The sequence below is a fragment of the Jaculus jaculus genome, chromosome 1, assembly GCF_020740685.1.
Source record: "Jaculus jaculus isolate mJacJac1 chromosome 1, mJacJac1.mat.Y.cur, whole genome shotgun sequence".
Taxonomy (NCBI): Eukaryota; Metazoa; Chordata; class Mammalia; order Rodentia; family Dipodidae; genus Jaculus; species Jaculus jaculus.
The window spans coordinates 301,107,303-301,127,818 of record NC_059102.1 but is presented as its reverse complement, the minus strand read 5'-3'; the positions used below and the strand labels follow the sequence as shown (position 1 = coordinate 301,127,818).

Sequence of the window (20,516 nt, the reverse complement as noted above, 5' to 3'; positions counted from 1 at the left end):
GGAGAAGAAAAGTACAAGTGATGGTAGCTGGCTTGGGAGATAGAAATCTCTACCTAGGCTGAGTTTGTGAGTGTCCTGGGATGCAATGAACTAGAAAGGAATCTTCTAGTCTGGTATGATCTGGGGATGGGAAATATCTGGAAGAAGATAAAACAACAGTAGTGAGCAGAGCAGCGGCCAGTTCAGACATGAAGCACTATTCTCACACTTGAAACTTTTGTTGGGGTATCTGAACATGATCTTGAACTTCCTTCTAACCAAACAGAGATAGTGGTATTACATTGGTTGTGAGATACAATGTGGGTGAAGCCTCAAGTTCTGAGAAGTGTCCATTGATGTGACAAGTAGGAAGTCTGGCTATCTTGGCCTGATTGCTTTTGTGGGGGTATAAGTGTAGAAACAAATTTAACGGTTGGGTGAGTTCACAGAAGAGGAGCCAGCAGCATGTGGATCTCCAACCACTAAGCCCTAAGTACGGGAAGAGTTATGAGGAATTGAAGAAAGTCTTAGACAGAAAGAAACATGGACATGGCTATAGTCTGTGGGAGACACTGATAGAAAGAAAAGTTTGGTGGGACTATTAAGAGGCACTCCAGCATGTCTAGATCATGAAGATGTTAACTGGAATCCATGCACTCTAATACAATTTATTGTTAAATGGCTGGATTACAGAAATGTCAATATTGTCTGAAACCTACTGGTCTTCTCTTTATGAAGCCAGCAGAGTGATTGTTCCTGGTGATAAGAGATATGAAAGGTAAGCTGGGCGTGGTGGCGCACGCCTTTAATCCCAGCACTCGGGAGGCAGAGGTAGGAGGATCGCCGTGAGTTCAAGGCCACCCTGAGACTACAGAGTTAATTCCAGGTCAGCCTGGACCAGAGTGAGACCCTACCTTGAACTTCATTCATGTCCCAAAAATCAAGGATGCTAAGGGTTTGCATGCCTGTGTTCATGCATTTTAAGTGATCATCTTTACATGTGGAGATTTGAAAGGTCTTCTTTCTTAAAACACATCTTGATAATTAATTAATTCTTGATTCCCTGAAACTATGCCTGGTGGAAAAGTGCTACTCAGTAAATGCTTAATGAAGTGTGAATCACAAGGGGAGGACAATGATGGCACATTAAGTTTCCAAGGACATTTAATTAATCAGATGACTTTTATTATGTGAAGGTAACTAAGAGATCCCTGAGTTACAGACAAAACTAGCTGAAACAGTAGATAGAGAAAATGTATGATACCAGATTCTGTAATACCTCTATCTTTGTTCTGTACACATTCTGTCTTTCTTCAGTCTTCTCTGGAACAAGAATTCACATCCAGTGAAAATGCAGGATGTAATACAAATGAACCAATTAAAGACAGTAGAAGCCAATAGCTGATATGTAGCTCATAGACTGGTTCAGTGAAAGGTTCACATCTCCTTCTAGTGCCCACTGCATTCCTCTTTGTTGTTACTATTTTCCTGTCTTTCTCTTCCTCTATCAATCCATATGTCTGCACCATTTTCTTTCCTTGCCCTGTCTGCAAATGCTCCTGCCCTGGACATTAAGGTGCACTTTTATAGGTTTGTCTCTTTACTGTGTTGAACCTGTTTTGGGGTAGTGTACATTAGCAAGTAACTAGAAGTAATTATGGAGACACCTATAGACCAGCCCTCATCTCACTGTTTTATGGGCATATAACATTCAGCCCTAAAGGTTTTACAGAACCATTTCAAAGACAGTTCAACCAATGTTCTTTGCTCAAATTGCCTGTGTTTCATATATATCTGACTTTGGGAATCATTTTCTTTAGAAAGAGTCATGTTGGAGGTCTAACATTGGGGCTGGGGCAAACCAGTAAGAACTTAGGAGCATAACATCACTCTGGAAGCTTGGATGCTTGCTACTGAGATTCATCTTTTAATCAGCAACTTTTCTTGTTTCTTTTATCCTCTCTGCCATTCCCAAGACCACACAACAGCTCTGTCTTATTGTTTTAGCTTGTCTCTCCTAATCAAAGCTGAAAGGTCCTCTAAGTAGGCACATTTGTATTCCTCCTGCCAGTTATTAAGAAACAGCTGTGCCACACATGGCCGCCAATTGCTAAATACAGAGAGCTCCATTCATTTCATTTTCTGTGTGCAAGTTGAAGGTACTGGGCTTGTATTAAGTTCAATTCTTAATGTACCCATTCAGATATGCAACAAATATAAATTTATTCTTCTGTGATTGAGCTTCATTCCTATTTTGGATCCTCTTTTTTGATAAATGGTAAAAATGTCCTCGATTGAGTACCTTTTGCTTGAAACTATCTAACAAGAGTGATGACTCCTATATCCTGAGACCATAGGGACCATTGTTTACTTTGTCTTAGTCATCAGATGATGGTGGTCACCTGGGATGACCATTATTCTCATCACAGGGACACCCTCAGGGAATCTCCAACAAGCTATGCCATCCTATAAACTTAGGCTTACTGGACAGCCTAACTTCTTCAGAACTGGGCTCATACTCAGGAATACACCTCTAGAATGAGGCACAAATCCCTCTGCTGCCATATTACATGAACCTGATCGGTGTTTTTATTCTCTTCTCAGTGATTCAAAAGCCAGGACAGACAAGTTTACTATTGTGCCAACTGACATCAATTTAGTTCCATTACTTACCTGTTATCTGTTTTTCTTTATCTTAGAGTTTTTCCCTAGGCTAATGTGGTGATGGGCAAGTATCATGATCTCAGTTTACTCACCATTCTGGTCCCTTCAAGACCCAAATGGATAATCCTTGGAAATCCATAAAAGTATTTCATCTTTCCCTTGATTTCATTCTATTGTTTACCTCCTAGTGAGGAAATATATGCAGGGGTCTTTGGGATTTTGAAATAGTAGTAGAGTAGAGGGAACAGTAACAAAAACTGTAGTGAAATGTCAATATTTCTAGAATCTTCCCTATTCATTCATATTGCTTCCATTTACCTTGAGTACATAGACTTGGTCTTCTCATTAGTCCCTCAGTAGACTTAAAGACGGGTGTTGGGAAGTGAGGGAAGGTGTAGAGTTTGATAGTGTCTCAGAGTGAAGACTGGACATATATGAAAGCACATATCATTTTACTTTCTATTTCAATGTTGCAGACAGAACAAAATACAAAAAAAAACAAAAACAAAAACAAAAACAAACAAACAAAAAAAAAAAACTGATTCAGGGCTGAAGAGATTGCTTAGTGGTTAAAGTACTTTCCTACAAAGCCAAAGGACTCGGGTTCTATTCCCAGGATCCATGTAAGCCAGATGCAGATGTACAAGGTAGCACATGAGTCTGGAGTTCTTTTGCAGTGGCTAGAGGCCCTGGAGTGCCCATTCTCTCTTCCTCTCTCTCTCTCTCCCTTTTTATATCACTCTCAAATAAATAAATAAAAATTAAAAACAATTCATTCAATTTTAGGAGGGGAAATCCTATTCCTACCTCATTCCCCCTTTGCCCCATATCAAATTTCTCATTTCTATCTAAATATTTTTAAATTTTTTTATTTGTATACTTATTGGCAAGAAGAGAGGGGGGAGAGAGAGAGATCAAAGGACATGCCAGGACCTCTACCATTGCAAAATGAACTGCAGATTCATGTACCATCTCTGTGCATCTGGTTTTACATGGGTACTGGGGAATTCAGTCCAGGCCATCAGGTTTTATAACAAGAGTTTTTAATCACTGAGCCATTTCTCCAGCCCTGTGTCTAAATTTAATCCAAGATAAAATTTGACTCTAAACGGTGAGACAAAATGAAATTACTTAGAATATTAGAAATTATTCTCTTTTAACTAAACTTATGGGAAGGAAAAAATATTGGTAGTATAGAACAAGAATATATGGTATAAGTCTGACCTAAGATCAAAACTTGTGAAGAATTATGTTAACACACCCAACATCTTTGGAGTCCCATCCTCCCTCTCCTTCCTGCCCCTTCCCTCTCCACCTTCCTCACTTTATTCTCTTCCTTCCTCCTTTTCTTTACCCCCTCCATAAACTTCCTATATTTTTAATTTGGGGGGCAGGGAAATACTGGGGATTGAAACCAGGGACTTGCACATTGTATACAAACTCTCTACCACTAACTTTTATCCCCCCAATGGAAGAAATTTGCTAAATATGAAATAAATTAATGCCTTTCCCCTCACCCATATGAGTAAGTCTCTCTCTCTCTCTCTCTCTCTCTCTCTCTCTCTCTCTCTCTCTCTCTCTCTCTGTGTGTGTGTGTGTGTGTGTGTGTGTTTAAAACCCACTTCCATAATACTTAGCAAGATTGTTTCAGATGGCATGAGAAAAATTAGAAGAACCATGTGGGCTCTGCCTTGTAGGAGAGGAAATGTGGAAATGCACTGGTGGAGAGAGGGTGGAGATGAATATGCAATGAGTTGGGACCACTGGAAAATTTGAAGCAGAAATGATAGAATGCATGACTGTTCTTCCCAGCTTTCTTCTTCCTTCAGGCTACTAAGAGGTGAGAACACAAATTACAAGATGAGTAAAAGCCCATAATAACCTAATTCATTACATAGTATTTATGATTGTTCCACAAAGTCCAACATGCTAATTCTCAGAAACATGGGATAATAATAGAAAAAAAATGTTAAAATCTACTGTAGTGGCAGAGAAGGTTGCTTAGTGGTCAAAGTTGATTGCTCCTAAAACTTTCCAGAAAGTGGCACAAGCATCTGGTCCACGTTTGCAATGGCAAAAGACCCCGTCATCATATCCCCTCCCACACACAGTAACTTAAGTAAGAAAAAAAAAATCTACTGTAGCCGCTTATTTTACAGATTAGAAGACCTAGGGAAAGTTTCAGTGTAGGATCATAGCCATAGAGCTTGTCAGGGAAGGAACATGCTGCCAGTTCCATTAGCTTTGGCCCCAGTGGCTGCATCACCCTGTCCACTACCAGTGGGACTACTACAGCACTCTAACACTTTCTTTTAACATGTGCTTCTTGCTGGTCCCCTTCCTCCCTCCCAACAGCCTCCTTTCTGCTTTCATGTTACATGAACTCCATTGCCCTGTAGTTTCCCTACCTTCTAGTCACGTGTTTCTCTTTCTGGGTCCCTTTCTACCCAGCATCATTATCTGTTCACACACACACACACACACACACACACACACACACACACACACACACACTTAAATCTAAGTTCTGCATATGAGAGAAAACTTGTAGTGTTTTTCTTTTCTTTATGAGTGGCTAATTTCCCCTAACAAAAAGGTTTCTACATCTACCTATGTTCCTAAAATTGCTATGATTTTGTTTTTCTTTATGGCTCAATACAATTTCACTGTGTAAATGTGTCAGTCTTTATCCCTTCATGTGTTTATGGACATATGGCCTGCCTTATTATTATTATTATTATTATTATTGCTATTGTGAACAGTGCAGCATAAACATGAGTGTGCAAGTATCTGTAAGGTCTGCTGATTCAGAGTCCCTGGGGGTGTGTGAGGGAGGAACTGCATAGCTGTGTCACATGGTAGGTCTCTTTTTAGTTTTTTGAGAAATCTCTATAATGACTTTCACAGTGGCTTTACCAGTAAACAAATGACTGGTGATCTTTCATCAGAAGTCCCACCTCTCTGAATTGATTTTTTAAAAGATTACAAATTTTTACTAAAATTATTACATATTTTCTTGTTTTATTATTACGAACAAACTGTGTATGGATACATTATGTATTGGTACCACCATTCTCCTCCTCCCTGCCTCTAAACCTATGAGGGCTCACCTCAGTGGGGTTGCTGATATTCCCCAAGTGATTGTGGGTAATGCATTATGAGAGCAGCAGTCGGCTATTGGGGAGAGGCAATGCCTCTGGGCATGATGTCCCAATCTGTGGTTCTTACAATCTTTACACTCCCTTTCTACAAAATTCCCTGAGCAGTGTTGGGTATGTTTTAAATCTACTTCAGTGATGAGCCAAGAGCCTCTGAATTTCTGCTTTCGTAGGTGTTGAGTATCCTCAGTGTTTGTCTCCTTTGCCCTGGTGCTGATTGACAGACTCATCATGGAAGCAGCATTCTTGCTTGTCTCCCCAACTCCTCTGTGGTTTCACCTGGGCCTTAGCTGAACTGTGAGGGGTCATTTACCTCCTTGGGTCTCAATCCCTTCTGAAAAAGAGAAACAGGTTCTCCAACAGAGAGTGAAGTCAGCATAGGTTAAATGGTATAAGTGTTAATAACTTAGGGAGAGATCGCCCCTATTTTAGTCAAAGACTAGTGGGAGTTTGTTATTGGAGAGCATAATATTTGTCTCCATGAGTCCCCATTGAGATCAGGAATAAGATAGGAGTGCCCACTCTCATCATTGCTCTTCAACATAGTACTTAAAGTCCTAATCCAATTGATAAAAGAGGAGAAAGAAATAAAAAGGATACAAATTGGAAAGGAAGAAGTCAAATTAGCCATATTTGCAGATGACATGATCCTGTACATAAGTGACCTGAAAGTCTCCACCTCAAAACTTCTAATGGTAATTAATTCCTTCAGCAAAGTGGTGGGGTACAAAATCAACAAATAAAAATAAGTTGCCTTTGTATATTCAAAGGACAAATATACAGAGAAAGAAATCAGCGAGGCTGCCCTGTTTTAAATAGCCACAAATAATCAAATACCTTTGAATAACACTAACAAAGGATGTGAAAGACCTAAATAATGAAAACATAAAAGTACTCAAGAAAGAAATTAAGGAGGACATGAGAAGATGGAAAGACCACCCATTCTTCTGAATAGGTAGAATTAATATTGTGAAAATGGCGATTTTACCAAAAGAAACATACAGATTCAATGGAATATGAACTCCTGTATCATTCTTCACAGAGGTAGAAAAACTGATCTTAAACTTCATATGGAATAGCATCAGGTCTCAGATATCTAAATGTATCCTCAGCAAAAAAAACAAACAAACAAACAAACAAAAATAAATAAATAAATAAAAAACACCACTAGGGCTGGAGAGATGGCTTAGTAGTTAAAGCACTTGCCTGCAAAGCCAAAGGATCCCAGTTCAGCTCTCCAGGACCCATGTGAGCCAGGTGCACAATGTGGTACATGCATCTGGAGTTCATTTGTAGTGGCTGGAAGCCCTGGTGTACCCATTCTTTCCCTCTCTCTCTCTCTTGCTCGCTCGCTCTGCCTCTTTTCCTCTCTCAAATAAATAATAAATAAAAATAGAATATTCTAAAAAAGAAACACCTCTAGATATGTCACCATACCCAATCTAAAGCTATGCTGTGAATATAATAATAATAATAACAAAAGCTGCCTGGTATTGGCATAAAAACAGACATATACACCAATGGAACATAACTGAAGCCTCAGCCCTTACGTCAAGTAACTGCAGCTACTTGATCTTTGACAAAGGTGCCAATAATGTAAACTGGAGAAAAGAGAGTATCTTTAACAAATGGTGCTGGAAAAATTGGATAACCACATGTAGAAAAATGAAACTTGGCCCACTCATCTCATCATACACAAAAATCATTCCACATGGATTAAAGATCTCAATATAAAACTAAAACTCTTCAAGTACTAGAAGAAAAGCTAGGAGGAACTCTCCACAACATAGGAGTGGGGAAAGACTTCCTGAACAAAAGCCTAGTAGCCCAGAAAATTAAACGGTCACTCAACCAATGGGATCTCATGAAGCTAAAAATCTTTTCTATAGACAAACATACCATAATTAGAGCCAGTAGGTTACCCACTGAATGTGAGAAATTTTTTGCCAGCTGAGAGAGGCCTAACCTATAGAATCTACAAAGAATTTAAAATATTTTTAAAAAATATTTATTTATTTGTTTATTTATGAGACAGAAAGAATGAGGCAGATAGAGAGAAAGAGAATGGGCACATCAGGGCCTCTAGCCACTGTACATGAACTCCAGATGCATGTGCCACATTGTTCATCTGGCTTATGTGGGTACTGGGGAATCACACCTGGGTTCTTTGGCTTTACCAAGTACCTTAACCACTGTGCCATTTTTCCAGCCCCAAAAATGTTTAAGGTTTTAATTAAGATTTATGAGCTTGCCTCTGTGTTTTTATGTTTGAGGGAATGTATATCAAGAATGCAATGGACTCAAAACTCCTCAAAGTAGAAAATCAGAGGATACAGAGAGGTCAGCACTAAAGGAAACTTATACCATGCCTGCCACAGCTCAGAGAATATTGGAGAAGAGGGAGCAGAAAGGTTGTAAAAGCCACAGGGTGGGAAGAAGTATCCTGAGGCATGGTCCTCTGTACAGAGACTGGCTGGCACATTAATGTCTACACAGTGAGTGTTGATAACCCCACTTAGGATGGTCTTCAGTGGAATAGGAGTGGGAGAGAGGGATCATGGGAATATGACCACGTAAGAGTATGACCAATATGCAGTATGTTCATTTAGCTTTACATCAAGAAAGGTTCATGACCTTTCCCCCACCACACACAAAGAGAATGCAGTGGAGGAGAACACTAGCCAGTTATCTTGAGTATACTAATCAAACTCAGGTACTTATGCTTATAAATACTTCCCTGACTAAACTGTCTCCCCTACCCCATATTTTCAAGTTTCTTTGATGTTATACTGATAAAATAGCATTGACTCACAAATGAAAGAACAAGTCAGAGAATTGATCTAGAAATGGAAAGACAAAGTGATAAAAAAGAATGCCAGACATTAAGAATTTCACTAGAAGTGGTGTAGATGTTAAATGTAAGTGATGATATTTCGCTCTGTTCTATGGCATGAAAGAAGATGCTATATCCCATGATGTGGACCGGTGATTTGGATAATGACTAGTGTCTGAGGACCCTGGGGGAGATGAGGTAGTTGTCAAAATATCTAGCTGAGTGGCCCATTAGATAGACTCAGTGGCCCTGACTGCAGGCTCTCTAGTGTGTGTTGCCATGAGATAGTATACGTAGCTGCTACAGACAATTGCATAGACTTATGGAGTATGGCGTAGCTTTGGGTGCAGAATATGGCAAACAAAAGACAAAGTTTCTCATCTAGTGAACCATCCATTCTTGTAAACCATTCATACAGGGAGGATTTGGTTGTTAAGAATGAAGCAAGTTCTGAAAGCCAGAATTAGACTGGGATTCAACTCCAGGATTAGCCTGAGAATACAGCCCAGGATGCCCCTGAGCCTCACAGGACTGACCCAGGCATCCTGGCATCCCGTGTCTCAGGCATTATAGTTGATTTTGAGACCTACAGGTAAAAAGCCAAGTCAAGTAGTTCAACTATGGGGAGAGCAGTGAAGCAGGCTTTGATAACCTTGACAATAGAAGTTTGGACACAGTAAGGTTCAGCCTTTTCTTTCATACGGTTACAAGGGTACAGCAGGTCTTTCACCTAGGCCTGATGGAATGTGAATTTTTTCCTCCTTCAGAAAGGCTATGGGGTAAGTATGCGGCATGTGGTTTCTAGCTCCTTGACATTAAGGGTGATGAATTCAGAATTGGCTTTTGTAATGGTCATTTATTAAACTCCTACAATGCGCCAAACATTTTTAACCATCTCTGAATGTTAATGTGACCAGTTCCACTTCACAGACAATGAATCTGAGTTCTAGGAGAGCAGACAGTGTTGAGCCCTTACAGGTAGTATGTAGGTTAGAGGGGCTGGTATCAGAATATAACCTCCACTTCTGCTGAGAGCAGAGAATTTCCTCTACCTGGGATGTTTTAAAACTACCGATGAGGAACTCCACTCTCATATATTTGGATTTAATTTGTTGAGTTTACCATTTATACCTCTTTTTTTTTCAACATATTCAAGTGATTTTAATGAGCAGTTAGGGCTAAGGACCCATGAATTTTGGTCTTCTCATATATAGGTACCTCTGGTATAGGTCCTAGTAGGTATTAGAGAAATTTTTATTGGTTCATTCTGAGGGTTTTTATAGCAAGGGGGAAGAACACTAATTAGATGCCACTAGAAGTAACTTATAAAATTCTCCTTAGAGACTGGGGCAAAATATTTAATGTTTCATCAGAAGACATATTTTAGGGCTAGAGAACTATGATTTATCATATGCTCAAAGATGCTTTCCAAACCTTCCATTTCAGGTGGTGTTGTCCTCAATCCGGCTTATTACGGCATGCCTGGCCATACCAACATCATGATCCATGAGGTGGGGCATGTCCTAGGGCTCTACCATGTCTTCAAAGGGGTCAGTGAAAGAGAGTCCTGTGATGACCCCTGCCGAGAGACAGTGCCATCCATGGAGACAGGTGACCTCTGTGCTGATACAGCTCCCACCCCCAAGAGTAAGCTGTGCCAAGACCCAGAGCCTGCTAATGACACCTGTGGCCTTACCCACTTCCCAGGGGCTCCATTCAGCAACTACATGAGCTACACAGGTATCACAGCAAGCTCTCATGCTTTTGTTTTCTCTCAGGAGTACCTCAGCCCTCTAAGAGATCATTGGCAAGGCAAAACACTGGAATAGTAAGTGGTCTTGCTGACCAGAGTCTCTTCCATTAGATATGAAAAGTAAATTGCACTTATATCGTGGATAGTAACACTGGGACAAAGACAAAAGTTCTCTAGAGATCTCTTGGTTATTATCATTCCTGCTCATGTTCTTAGGCATTTACTTTGAAAGAGATCTCTGTGTTAGGACATCTCTGCATGATTTTTGCAGAATTTAAGTAGAAGGCAGCTTTTATGTTTTACTATTTGAAATATGTTTCTTTTCTTCCAGCACTTCTATTCACTCATTTTCAGACCGATTTCCTATTCTCTTGTCCCCTCTCAATTCATCTCCTCTATTATCTAATTTCCCTAGTCTTACAGAAAGTAATGGGGCAAGAAGGCAATTTTCCTAGTGCCAGGTACTTAATTCCTAACAAACAAACACAAACCATGAAGACAGGGTTGGACAGATGGCTCAGAAGTTAAGGCACTTGCCTGCAAAGCCAAAGGACCCAGGTTCAACTTCCCAGGACCCATGTAAGCCAGATACTCAAGGTAGCACATGTGTCTGGAGTTTGTTTGCAGCAGCTGGAGGCCCTGATGCATCCATTCTTTCCCTCTCCATCCCCACCTCTCTCAAACAAATTTAAAAACTTAAAAGTTTAAAAATCCATGAAAATAAACCATCAGACCCTGGTGATAGCTTTGAAGGGAAGAGAATGATGAGCAAGTTTTGCCTGTGACCTCTTTCCAAGCTTCATTGTGGTGCATAATACCAATGAGATTGCATGCATTCAGGGTGGCGCAGCATGTGGCAGTCAAGGAGACACATTGAATTCATAATCACCTGCAGCTCTGCCTCCCCAGCCAGGACACCAGGGGTCTTCCTTGCCAGGGCAAGAGACCAGAAAACAGTTGCACATGCCATTTTCTTCGTAAATGCTGCCTTTAATGGGAGCAGATATAACATTTAAGAAGTGGGGATGGGAAGCATTAAGTGTGTTTTAAATGGAAATATTTTCAAAATTAAGGTGACTCCTATCCTTATGACAAATACATCTGATAGAGAGATTATGTGGGACCATAACTTCCATCCTCTCTACTTCCCTTGATATTTCAACCTTCTTTCCTTTAAGCATGTCCCCTGAGAACTTCCACTTGGCCATGGTCACTGGGCAATAAAGCCAGTGTGGGTAATTTCGAGTAAAAGAGAGGCCCTCTGTTGAAACACTGCCACCTTGTGGTCCACGCGGTAGGCGGCTCTCAGCTCAGGGTTGCGTGTGCTCCATAGCCAAGCTCACCCTGGTCCAGGCCAAGTTCAGGGTAGTGGCTTCCCTTTGGAAAAATTCAAGTGCTTTCTCACTTTCAGGTTTCTTTTTGGAGAAGAGTGCATTTCCTTTTTTTTTTTTTTTTTTGGACAAGTGTTTATTGAGCCTAATATGAGCAAGCTGTTGGATGCTAGTAACAGATGGAGATAAAGCAGGATTTATCCTTGCGTGGGTGAACCTTACAGGTGATGCTTTCATATCTCGTTCTTTTCTTCTTGTCTCCACAGATGATGAGTGCACCGACAGCTTTACCCCTAACCAAGTGGCCCGAATGCATTGCTATTTGGATCTTGTATATCAGCAATGGAGTCAAAGCAGAAAGCCCACTCCCATTCCCATCCCACCCATGGTGGTCGGGCAGACCCCTAAGTCCCTCACGATCCACTGGCTGCCTCCTATTAGTGGAGTTGTGTACGACAGGTGAGCATTTTGAGTGGGGAGAGGAAAACTGGAGGAGAGGAGATTATCTGTGGTAATGTGAATGTGAGTACGCAATTGCCCATAGCTGTCTCCTTCAGCCTGCTCTGGACTCAGGTCTTTAGGAAGACCATGGGCCTCTTCTGCTCACAAGAGGCTAATATGACACAGGTGACCTGATGAAGCTGAGAGGGCATTCACCACCTGTCTTGGTCAGCTGTTCTCTGAAGGGCAAAGCTGGCTGTGAGCACAGTTGTACTTACAAGAAAGGAAGCAAGGCGTGTTCCACTAGCACTTCTAGAGATAGGTTGATGGGATGGGAGGGTACAAAGTGGGCATTTCTAGTTTTTACCTCCTGCTGAATCTGTGCCCCCAACCTCTTACGCTCACTAATATAATTTCTATCTTTTCATTGAGGAAGGGGGGGACATTTTCTATGTCATTGTCTGTTGATCTGCATAACAGACACCCAAGAATGCTTGTAGGAGAAACGTATGGTGCCTATGCTGGTCCTTTGCATACTTGTGTAAATGAATCCCAAAGAAGTTCTTCTAAAATGCATAAAAATATAAGTGAAAAAAATGCTATCTGATGGGACAATGGGGAATATAGTTTAGCTGAGAAAGACCAGTGCCCTATCTATTAGCTGCACAGACTGGTGAGAAAAACCCACATCTAATCTGAGTAAGAAGTGCTGTTGTGCAGGACGCATTGTATGAGTCATTTGACTGCATCTGTCTAAGTAGTCCACGCAATAAGCACACCTCCAACCTGTGAGAAACACGCAGGGCTTCCTGAAGAACCCGCAGCTAAACAAAGGTGACTTGGGGAAGATTCTTTAGAAATTCAGAAATAAAAACATGGAATATATGGTTATTATTATTTTTTTTAATTTGGAACTTTCCCATGTAGAATAGGTAGATAACTTTCTTTGTGTAAATTTCACCTATGGGTTCCTCAGCCTTGATAAGGGATGTGGAGAGAGAGGACAGGATAAAGCCAGTGAATCCCTTTTCAAAGAAGCATTCACATCTTCCTGTGAGCTTAATTCTGCCCTTGGTTCCTTAACCCACAGTCAGTCATGACATCATTTAGACCCACAATCCTACAAAACAGTTTACGTTGTCATCAGCACCCAGGCCCTCATGCTCCCTGGGTGGTGATTCAGCACACATCTATGCAGTGTGTATAAGAACCATCTTCCTCCAAGTGTGACCTTGCGCAGCTCTGGCTGGACTGAGTGAACAGTAAGTCCTCTGTGGGTGCGTGCAGACCTGAGTTTTACATCAGTTTATGTAATACATGTAAACAATTTAATCTTTCATTTCTCTCTCTGGTACAAATGTTACGATAAAGCAGACATCAGAATTGGTTTACTGAGAGTCTGTTGGCAGAAAAGGCTGAAATTTTCTTCCCTTTCTTGGCTAGGTGGGCGACAGTTTTGAGGCTTCCTAACATGTGTTGGAGAGACTCACGTCACATGCCCAGTGATTTGTGGCATGCCCAGAGTTCTGTTTACTCCACCGCTGTAGGTATTTGGAATCCTTATGTCAGAGAGGAGCCCTGGCTACGCACTCAGCAGTAGTGCCGGAAGGGCCAAGTGCATCAAGGAAATGTGGTTTGGAATTGAAATGAGCATAGATTGGAGTCAGGGAGTGGATCTTAAGTACACCTGTTAGTTGCCAAAGTACTGGACACTAGATAGTATTGAGGAACTTTGCTTAAAGAAATTAAGAAACTTGTAACCTTGGACAATTGACTTAAGCTCTTAGAGCCAAAATTTTCTCATTTGTAAGACTGGGGTCATTAAAAGGATTAGAAACAAATTATGAAAGCACATGTGGCACAAGGCCAGATATGTGAGGTGCTCAATGAATGGGAGCTACTGCCATAATTATTGCCTCTGATTAACAATAGTTTTACTACCAAATATAAGTTACTAATATGATATTTACAGATGCTCTTGATTTGCTACCTTTTGAGTCTCCTTGATTTGATGCCTGCTTTTCACATGTATTTTTTTTTTAAGCTGGCTTCTATAAACATTCCAAGTATGAGAGAAAAACCTCAAAAAGTGCTTGGCCCTTGTTACTTAGTTATTTTCTCCACATATTCTAGTTACCCCAGATATGGTGCTGTATAACTGTTCACAGAGTGCATTAATCATCTTGTAGACATCCATCCACAGAACAAGCATTTTAAGGGATGGATGAAGACAGCCCATGCTGACTGCTAGGGACAGAATGAGAACAGAGCAGGTTCAGACCCACTCACAGGCAAAGGAGCCAAAAGAGGATGATGGGAAATCCTCAGTACCACGTGGCAGTGTCCTAACAAAGGAACAGCTGAGGTACATGCACAGAGAAGGAGATGTCAGACATTCTGAGGAGGAAGGCTAAGCACAAAGATCACATGTGAATGGACCTGGAGGGTCTAAGACAGTAGGAGTTTATAAAGCAGAGATGCTTGAAAGGGCCATTTGCTCGCCAGAAGGGCAGCATGTGTGAAGGGCCTGGTGAATTTGTGGCCTGGTGTTATGCTTATTTGTGTTGGAAATGGAAAACTCATGGAGAATCTGTAGTAGGTGATGCTGGATCTGGCTTATGATGGACATTGGGTCTTGGTAGAGAACTATGACACTTCTCCATGGGCAATAAAGAGCCCAGGGACATCATCTTTCGTGTGGCTTTTATTTTGTAAGTATAAGAAATAACGTTTCTAGTTGTTCTCAGGCCTCACATCCAGTATCACCCTCCTTCCCCAAACTCTTCCTGCTTTCATTTCTCTAGTTCATGAAGAATGCTTAACTCTTCCTAGGGCCCCTGGCAGCTTGTGTGGCTCCTGCACTGAAGATGGGACATTTCATCAGTATGTGCACAAAGCTTCCTCCCGACGGGTATGCGACTCTTCAGGTTACTGGACCCCAGAGGAGGCTGTAGGTAAAGTACAGTGACTTGTTTGCCTTATATTTTAGTGGCTACAGAGAATGGGGATGGAGGCAAAGCATGGAGCTGTAGCATGACGGGGTGCGGGTTGTGTGTGTGTGTGTGTGTGTGTGTGTGTGTGTGTGTGTGTGTGTTCACTGGGTATCTCTAGGACCTTGGAAACACTGTCTGGTGCTTCTGTTTGCTGAATGTCCTGTATGTGAATGAAACAGAGGTCCAATGGCTGTGATGATGCAGAGATCAGCATCTAGCAGAAGGATAAAGAAGGCAGCTGATCTTAGAGATGACCTCAGGGTGAGCAAGAGCCAGTATTGTTTCATATGTCTACTTGTCCCTGAAGCAGCCTTGGCACATGATAGTGTAAGCTAAGTGCTACTTCTCTATGTCAGGAGAGTAATAGGGAACACATTGCAGGGAACACTCACACACTGGCTGAGAAAATCTGGGTGGGGGCAGGGTGGACTAGGTGTTCCACACGGACCGTTCTCATCCATGCTACTTTACGAGTCTGTTAATCACTGGTACTGGTTGTACTTTGGATATGATCTAAGCTGGGCTCTAGGAGTGGAGGGAGATGTTTTCTGCTATCTCATTTCCTGTCCCACCCCCAACTTCTAAACAGTCACATATTCACTCACATATGTGTATCAGGACCCAGAAGACAAACTTCAGCAAGAATCTTTTCTGTGTTTCAGTCCAGAAAAATGCTGTTGACATGACTTTTGGCCCTTCTTGATAAATGGTTTGACTCCTACCCTCACTATTATTTTCATTGCTCACCTAATCATTATCTTCTGGCTTTTCCTTTTCCCCCATTGTATTTCTAAAGATCACAGAAACTGCTTGGAAGGATTTATTAGACATGGTCTACTTGAATTAAATTGTAGTCTTGATTGACAATAAAGATAGAACACTGGCTCTATAATATCCACATGATGTCACCTTGGGCTCCTGGTTGATTCCTGAAGTGACAGAGCCTCAAGGAAAAAGCTGGAGTGAGATGTTTCACTAGAGTGGCTGTATATGACTCTTTTCAAATGAGAGTTTTAGGGACAAATGAAAAGCAAACATAAAAACACTGTGCCAGGCTCATTTAAAGATTGGAAGTCCATAAAAAGCCTTTTCTGTAGCAGTGTTTTCTATGTTAGAGTACTGAACAATGCCTGTTTGATTCCTTGGCCCAGAATATTTTTCTTTCTAATTCTGGGGGACGTTCAAAGCTTAAAAGATATCTAGTTGGAGGGAAGAGAATCAAATGTTCTAGCTACTAATTCTTGTATCTTGAGGTGCACCAAGTCAACTCTTAGAACCTTTACTTTATATTTCACACAGGTTCCTAGCAAAATATTTCTAATAGAAAATACTGCTATTGTGTTGAATTTCAAGGAACTTTGATTTGCTCATATTTGGGGATAAGCACTGTAAAATTCTACTAAGAAAAACCTGGTCTACCTTTGCTTCAAGAAGAGAAAAGACCAGATCATATTTTAAATGAAAACACAAAAAAAGTTTGCATCCCCAACAGAGAAAACATAAATACATGGTCTGATATGACCAAAACGTATTTGATGGCTCTTGCTGTATATTTATTGACCACTGATTACTTTCCAAATGCTGTAGTGAGTAGAAAATTGAACATGATATATTCTTCGAATAATGACCATCTTCTTGGCTAGAACATCTCTGCTTCATAAATGATAAAACTCCAGGGCCACCTCATAATTCTCCATTCCATTAGATTACTTCATTTTACTACAGATATGCCATTAGTGCTTGAAATTATAATTTGTATCCTTGCACTCATCTGGTGAGGCATCCGTAATCTGATTGTAAGTTGTACCAAGGCAAGACCTTCATCTCTCATATCTAGCACTCTCTGTAACACCTAGATTAGCTAGATCAGTGCTTAGCATGAAGGTTATGCACAATCTTTGGTGATGAATACGTGAATGAGTGACCTCCAATGCAGGCAAAAAAGAAGAAAAAGGAGGACCTGTGTTGTGGCAGCACACATGCCCACCCTTCCCTCCCTCATGTAAACATAAACACTCAAAAATTCCAATTTATTTAATCTGAGAATTGGGTCCTCATTTTATTTTTAAAGATCTGTATATCTGAGTGGCTAAGTTACTCTACTTTCTCCAATGTAGTTATGTAGTTTCTATAGGATGTTGTATTGCTTATTTACACTAACCTAATAAGGTGGGCACTAAATACCAGTGCTTATTTGTAAATCAGGAAACCAAATCACACAATAGCTGGCACAGTGCCAATTAGATAGAGCTTCATTTGGCTGATTTCTTATTCAGTTGATTTTCTTTTTTATTTAGGTGACATAAACAAAAACCACTTTGTATGTATTCTTTCCACTGAGCTGACCTCAATATATTTGTGATAAATTTGATTTTTTCACCATTATAATTTTTTTAAAATATATTTATTTACTTATTTATTAGAGAGAGAGAATGGACATGCTAGGGCCTTTAGACACTACAAACAAACTCTAGACACATGTATATCTGACTTATGTGGGTACTGGGGAATCCAACCTGGGTTCTTTGTCTTTGCTAGCAATCACCTTAACCTCTAAGCTATATCTCCAGCCCTCACCATGATATTTTTACTTGGTTACTGAGTATTATTTTTCCTTCCCAAACCCACATATTTACATTCCCCACCTACAGATTCCTCTGCGTGGTTACCTTCCTGATCATACATACTGAACATAAAGGCACATTATCAATGCAGAGTTTAAAAGTTTGCTTAACAGTCAAGGTTGCGGTGTCAAGGTGGAGTCTTAGGGAATGAAAGAAGTTTTGTGATGAGTGCCTCAAACAGAGTAGTGACAAACTGAAATTAACATGGGCCTTGGAAACATGACTTTACCATAAATTATGAATATACTATGTGGATATAATTATCTTCTGTTCAAGGGTTCCTTAAGGACTTGGATTAACTTCTCTGCCTCAGCCTCATGGTTCCACCTAGGATCATTTGGGGGTTGTCCCATTTCCACATCCCTGCTAGAATGTCATATAGGAGTGATAGGGTAATAAGAGAAGAAATTCTTTACTAGTATGCTTTTATTCCCCTTCAGTATTACTTAAGAGATAATCCACAGAGTGATCAGTCTTCTAGAGGAATTCCAAAATCTCCTTCATTCCTCTTCCTGTCTGCTGATAGTGTCTGCTCATTCTCCAGCTTCGAATGGTGGTTCCTGATGGCTCTTTCTGTTCCTCTTCCCTAGGGCCTCCTGATGTCGATCAGCCCTGTGAGCCAAGCTTGCAGGCCTGGAGTCCTGAGCTCCACCTCTACCACATGAACATGACTGTGCCCTGTCCCACTGAAGGCTGTAGCCTGGAACTTCTCTTCCAACATCCAGTCCAAGCTGACACCCTCACCCTCTGGGTCACTTACCTGTCCATGGATTCCTCTCGGGCACTCTTCGACACAGAGATCTTGCTAGAACACAAGGAGTCTGTGCACCTGGGTCCCTTAAACACTTTCTGTGACACACCACTCACCATCAAACTTCACGTGAATGGGAAGGTCTTGGGGGTGAAAGTCTATACCTTTGATGAGCGGATGGAAATTGACGCAGCTCTCTTGACATCCCAGCCCCATAGTCCTTTGTGCTCTGGCTGCATACCTGTGAGGTACCAAGTTCTCCGTGAGCCCCCCTTTGCCAGTGGCTTGCCCATGATGGTGGCACACCCTCGCAGGAAGTTCACTGACGTGTGAGTTGGGTAGCAGAACCTTCCAAACAATGGGGCATCCTGAGGGGTTTGAGATCAATATGGTTTCATCTACTTGTGCTTTTTAGTATTTTGATATATCTCTATTTGGAGAAGTCACTAGAATCTTAGGAAAAAGGTTATCCTAAAGTGACATATCCTTCTAGGATGAAGAAAAATATTATGTAGAAAGAGTACAGATGTTCTGATTGCTGGTGTCATCATTATGTTTATGGTAGCAAGAGCTTAGTGTGTTAGGTCTTCCAGTGGACTGTTATTGCCACAAATAATTTGACCAGGATCAGATTCTTCTGCCTTGCAAACCATTTAATTTTGGACTCCTTGCTCTAGAAAAAAATGGAGTTTGGCTCCAAGGGTTGATGATAACCCTTGAGTTATTATCAACTCTTCCTTTTCTAAGTAAGCAGGTCATAGGCCCTACAGAGGCTATTCTTTTTCTGATGACTCATCCATATTGTGTGATCAATTCTTTCCCCCCTTTTATTTCTTCTTCCCTGCCTCACCTTTCCCTTTCTTCCAGATCTCCTTTGTTTTATTTAACATTTTGTACATTTAGTGAGTTCTGCTGTCCTCCTGGCACAGTAAGCTCCATGTTAGGGAAGTAAGACGAAGATAGGGTCAGTACCTAAAATAATTCAATGTCTGCCCCAGGGCACTGGCATCTCAGAAGCCCAATTCCTTCCATTTCAGAGTTTTTCTTAAGAGACTGCCTTCAGGGCATAACTAGAGTAAAACTAAGTTTATTCATAGGGGGCATGACAGTTTTGGCTGCATTAAAAATTATCAAAAATACAGTGAGATAAAATAAGCTCTATTTTTCATGATTCTATGGGTGGACTGGTTGATCTCTGCATTGCTTCCTTGAATCAAGTGGCCCAAGGTGACCTCATGTACATATTGGAGTCCTCAGCTGAGACAACTGGCATTACTGGGAAGATGAGGGCCTCTTTCCTGATTGTCTTTCAAGTCCTATCGTGGGCTGTGTCTCACAGTGGTGGAAGAATTCCCAGTAGTGGGGAAGGCAAGCCTCCCATTGTTTGCTCTTTTCAAATCTCTGCTGGAAGTTATTATTGGTTATATCTCATTCGCCCAAGGAAGTCACACAGCCAGTTCCAGAGCTAAGTGATGGTTAAAAAAAAAAAGAACAAAACAAACAAATAAACAAACCAAAACCAATCACTTTACAAAGGGAGAAGCAGCACCATAGAGTGCTGTATCCTGGGTGATATGGCCATTTGGTAGTCTTCCACAGTTACAAATAATAGTGGGAAATGCTTACTGTTAGTTCCACTGCATTCTACTTTCCATATTTGCTCTCCATTAGAAAGACAAGACAGTACATGGTCAGGAAGTAAATGTAAATAGAATTCAGATCAAAAGCAGATTTAGAAAGAAAAAAATTAGCACATTAGCTTTTGTAGTAAGGCTATGTATATATTAAGTTATATGTTGAAATCCACACCAAATACACAGTTAAGACTAATAATATCCTGTTTTGGAAGACAGAAATCTGAGACTTAACTTTAGCTTCGTGGTTGAGTTAATGAGTGGCAGACTCAGGATTTAAACCCAGTGTTCAACTGAATCTTACTCCCATTCATTTTTTTTTTGGCCAAACACTACCTTTTACAAGCTCAGATCA

The 20,516-nt window shown here is 40.9% G+C and overlaps 1 protein-coding gene across 2 annotated transcripts in view; it reads left to right on the top strand.

Moving 5' to 3' along the window:
- Pappa2 (pappalysin 2) overlaps positions 1-20,516 on the top strand; it is a 253,987-nt gene that overhangs the window by 90,887 nt on the left and 142,584 nt on the right. For both annotated transcript variants that reach the window (XM_045146446.1, XM_004658765.2), the window contains exons 5-8: positions 10,081-10,374; positions 11,985-12,177; positions 14,992-15,113; positions 18,367-18,856. In XM_045146446.1, the coding sequence (XP_045002381.1) occupies positions 10,081-10,374; positions 11,985-12,177; positions 14,992-15,113; positions 18,367-18,856 (1,099 nt within the window). The remainder of the gene's footprint in view (positions 1-10,080; positions 10,375-11,984; positions 12,178-14,991; positions 15,114-18,366; positions 18,857-20,516) is intronic.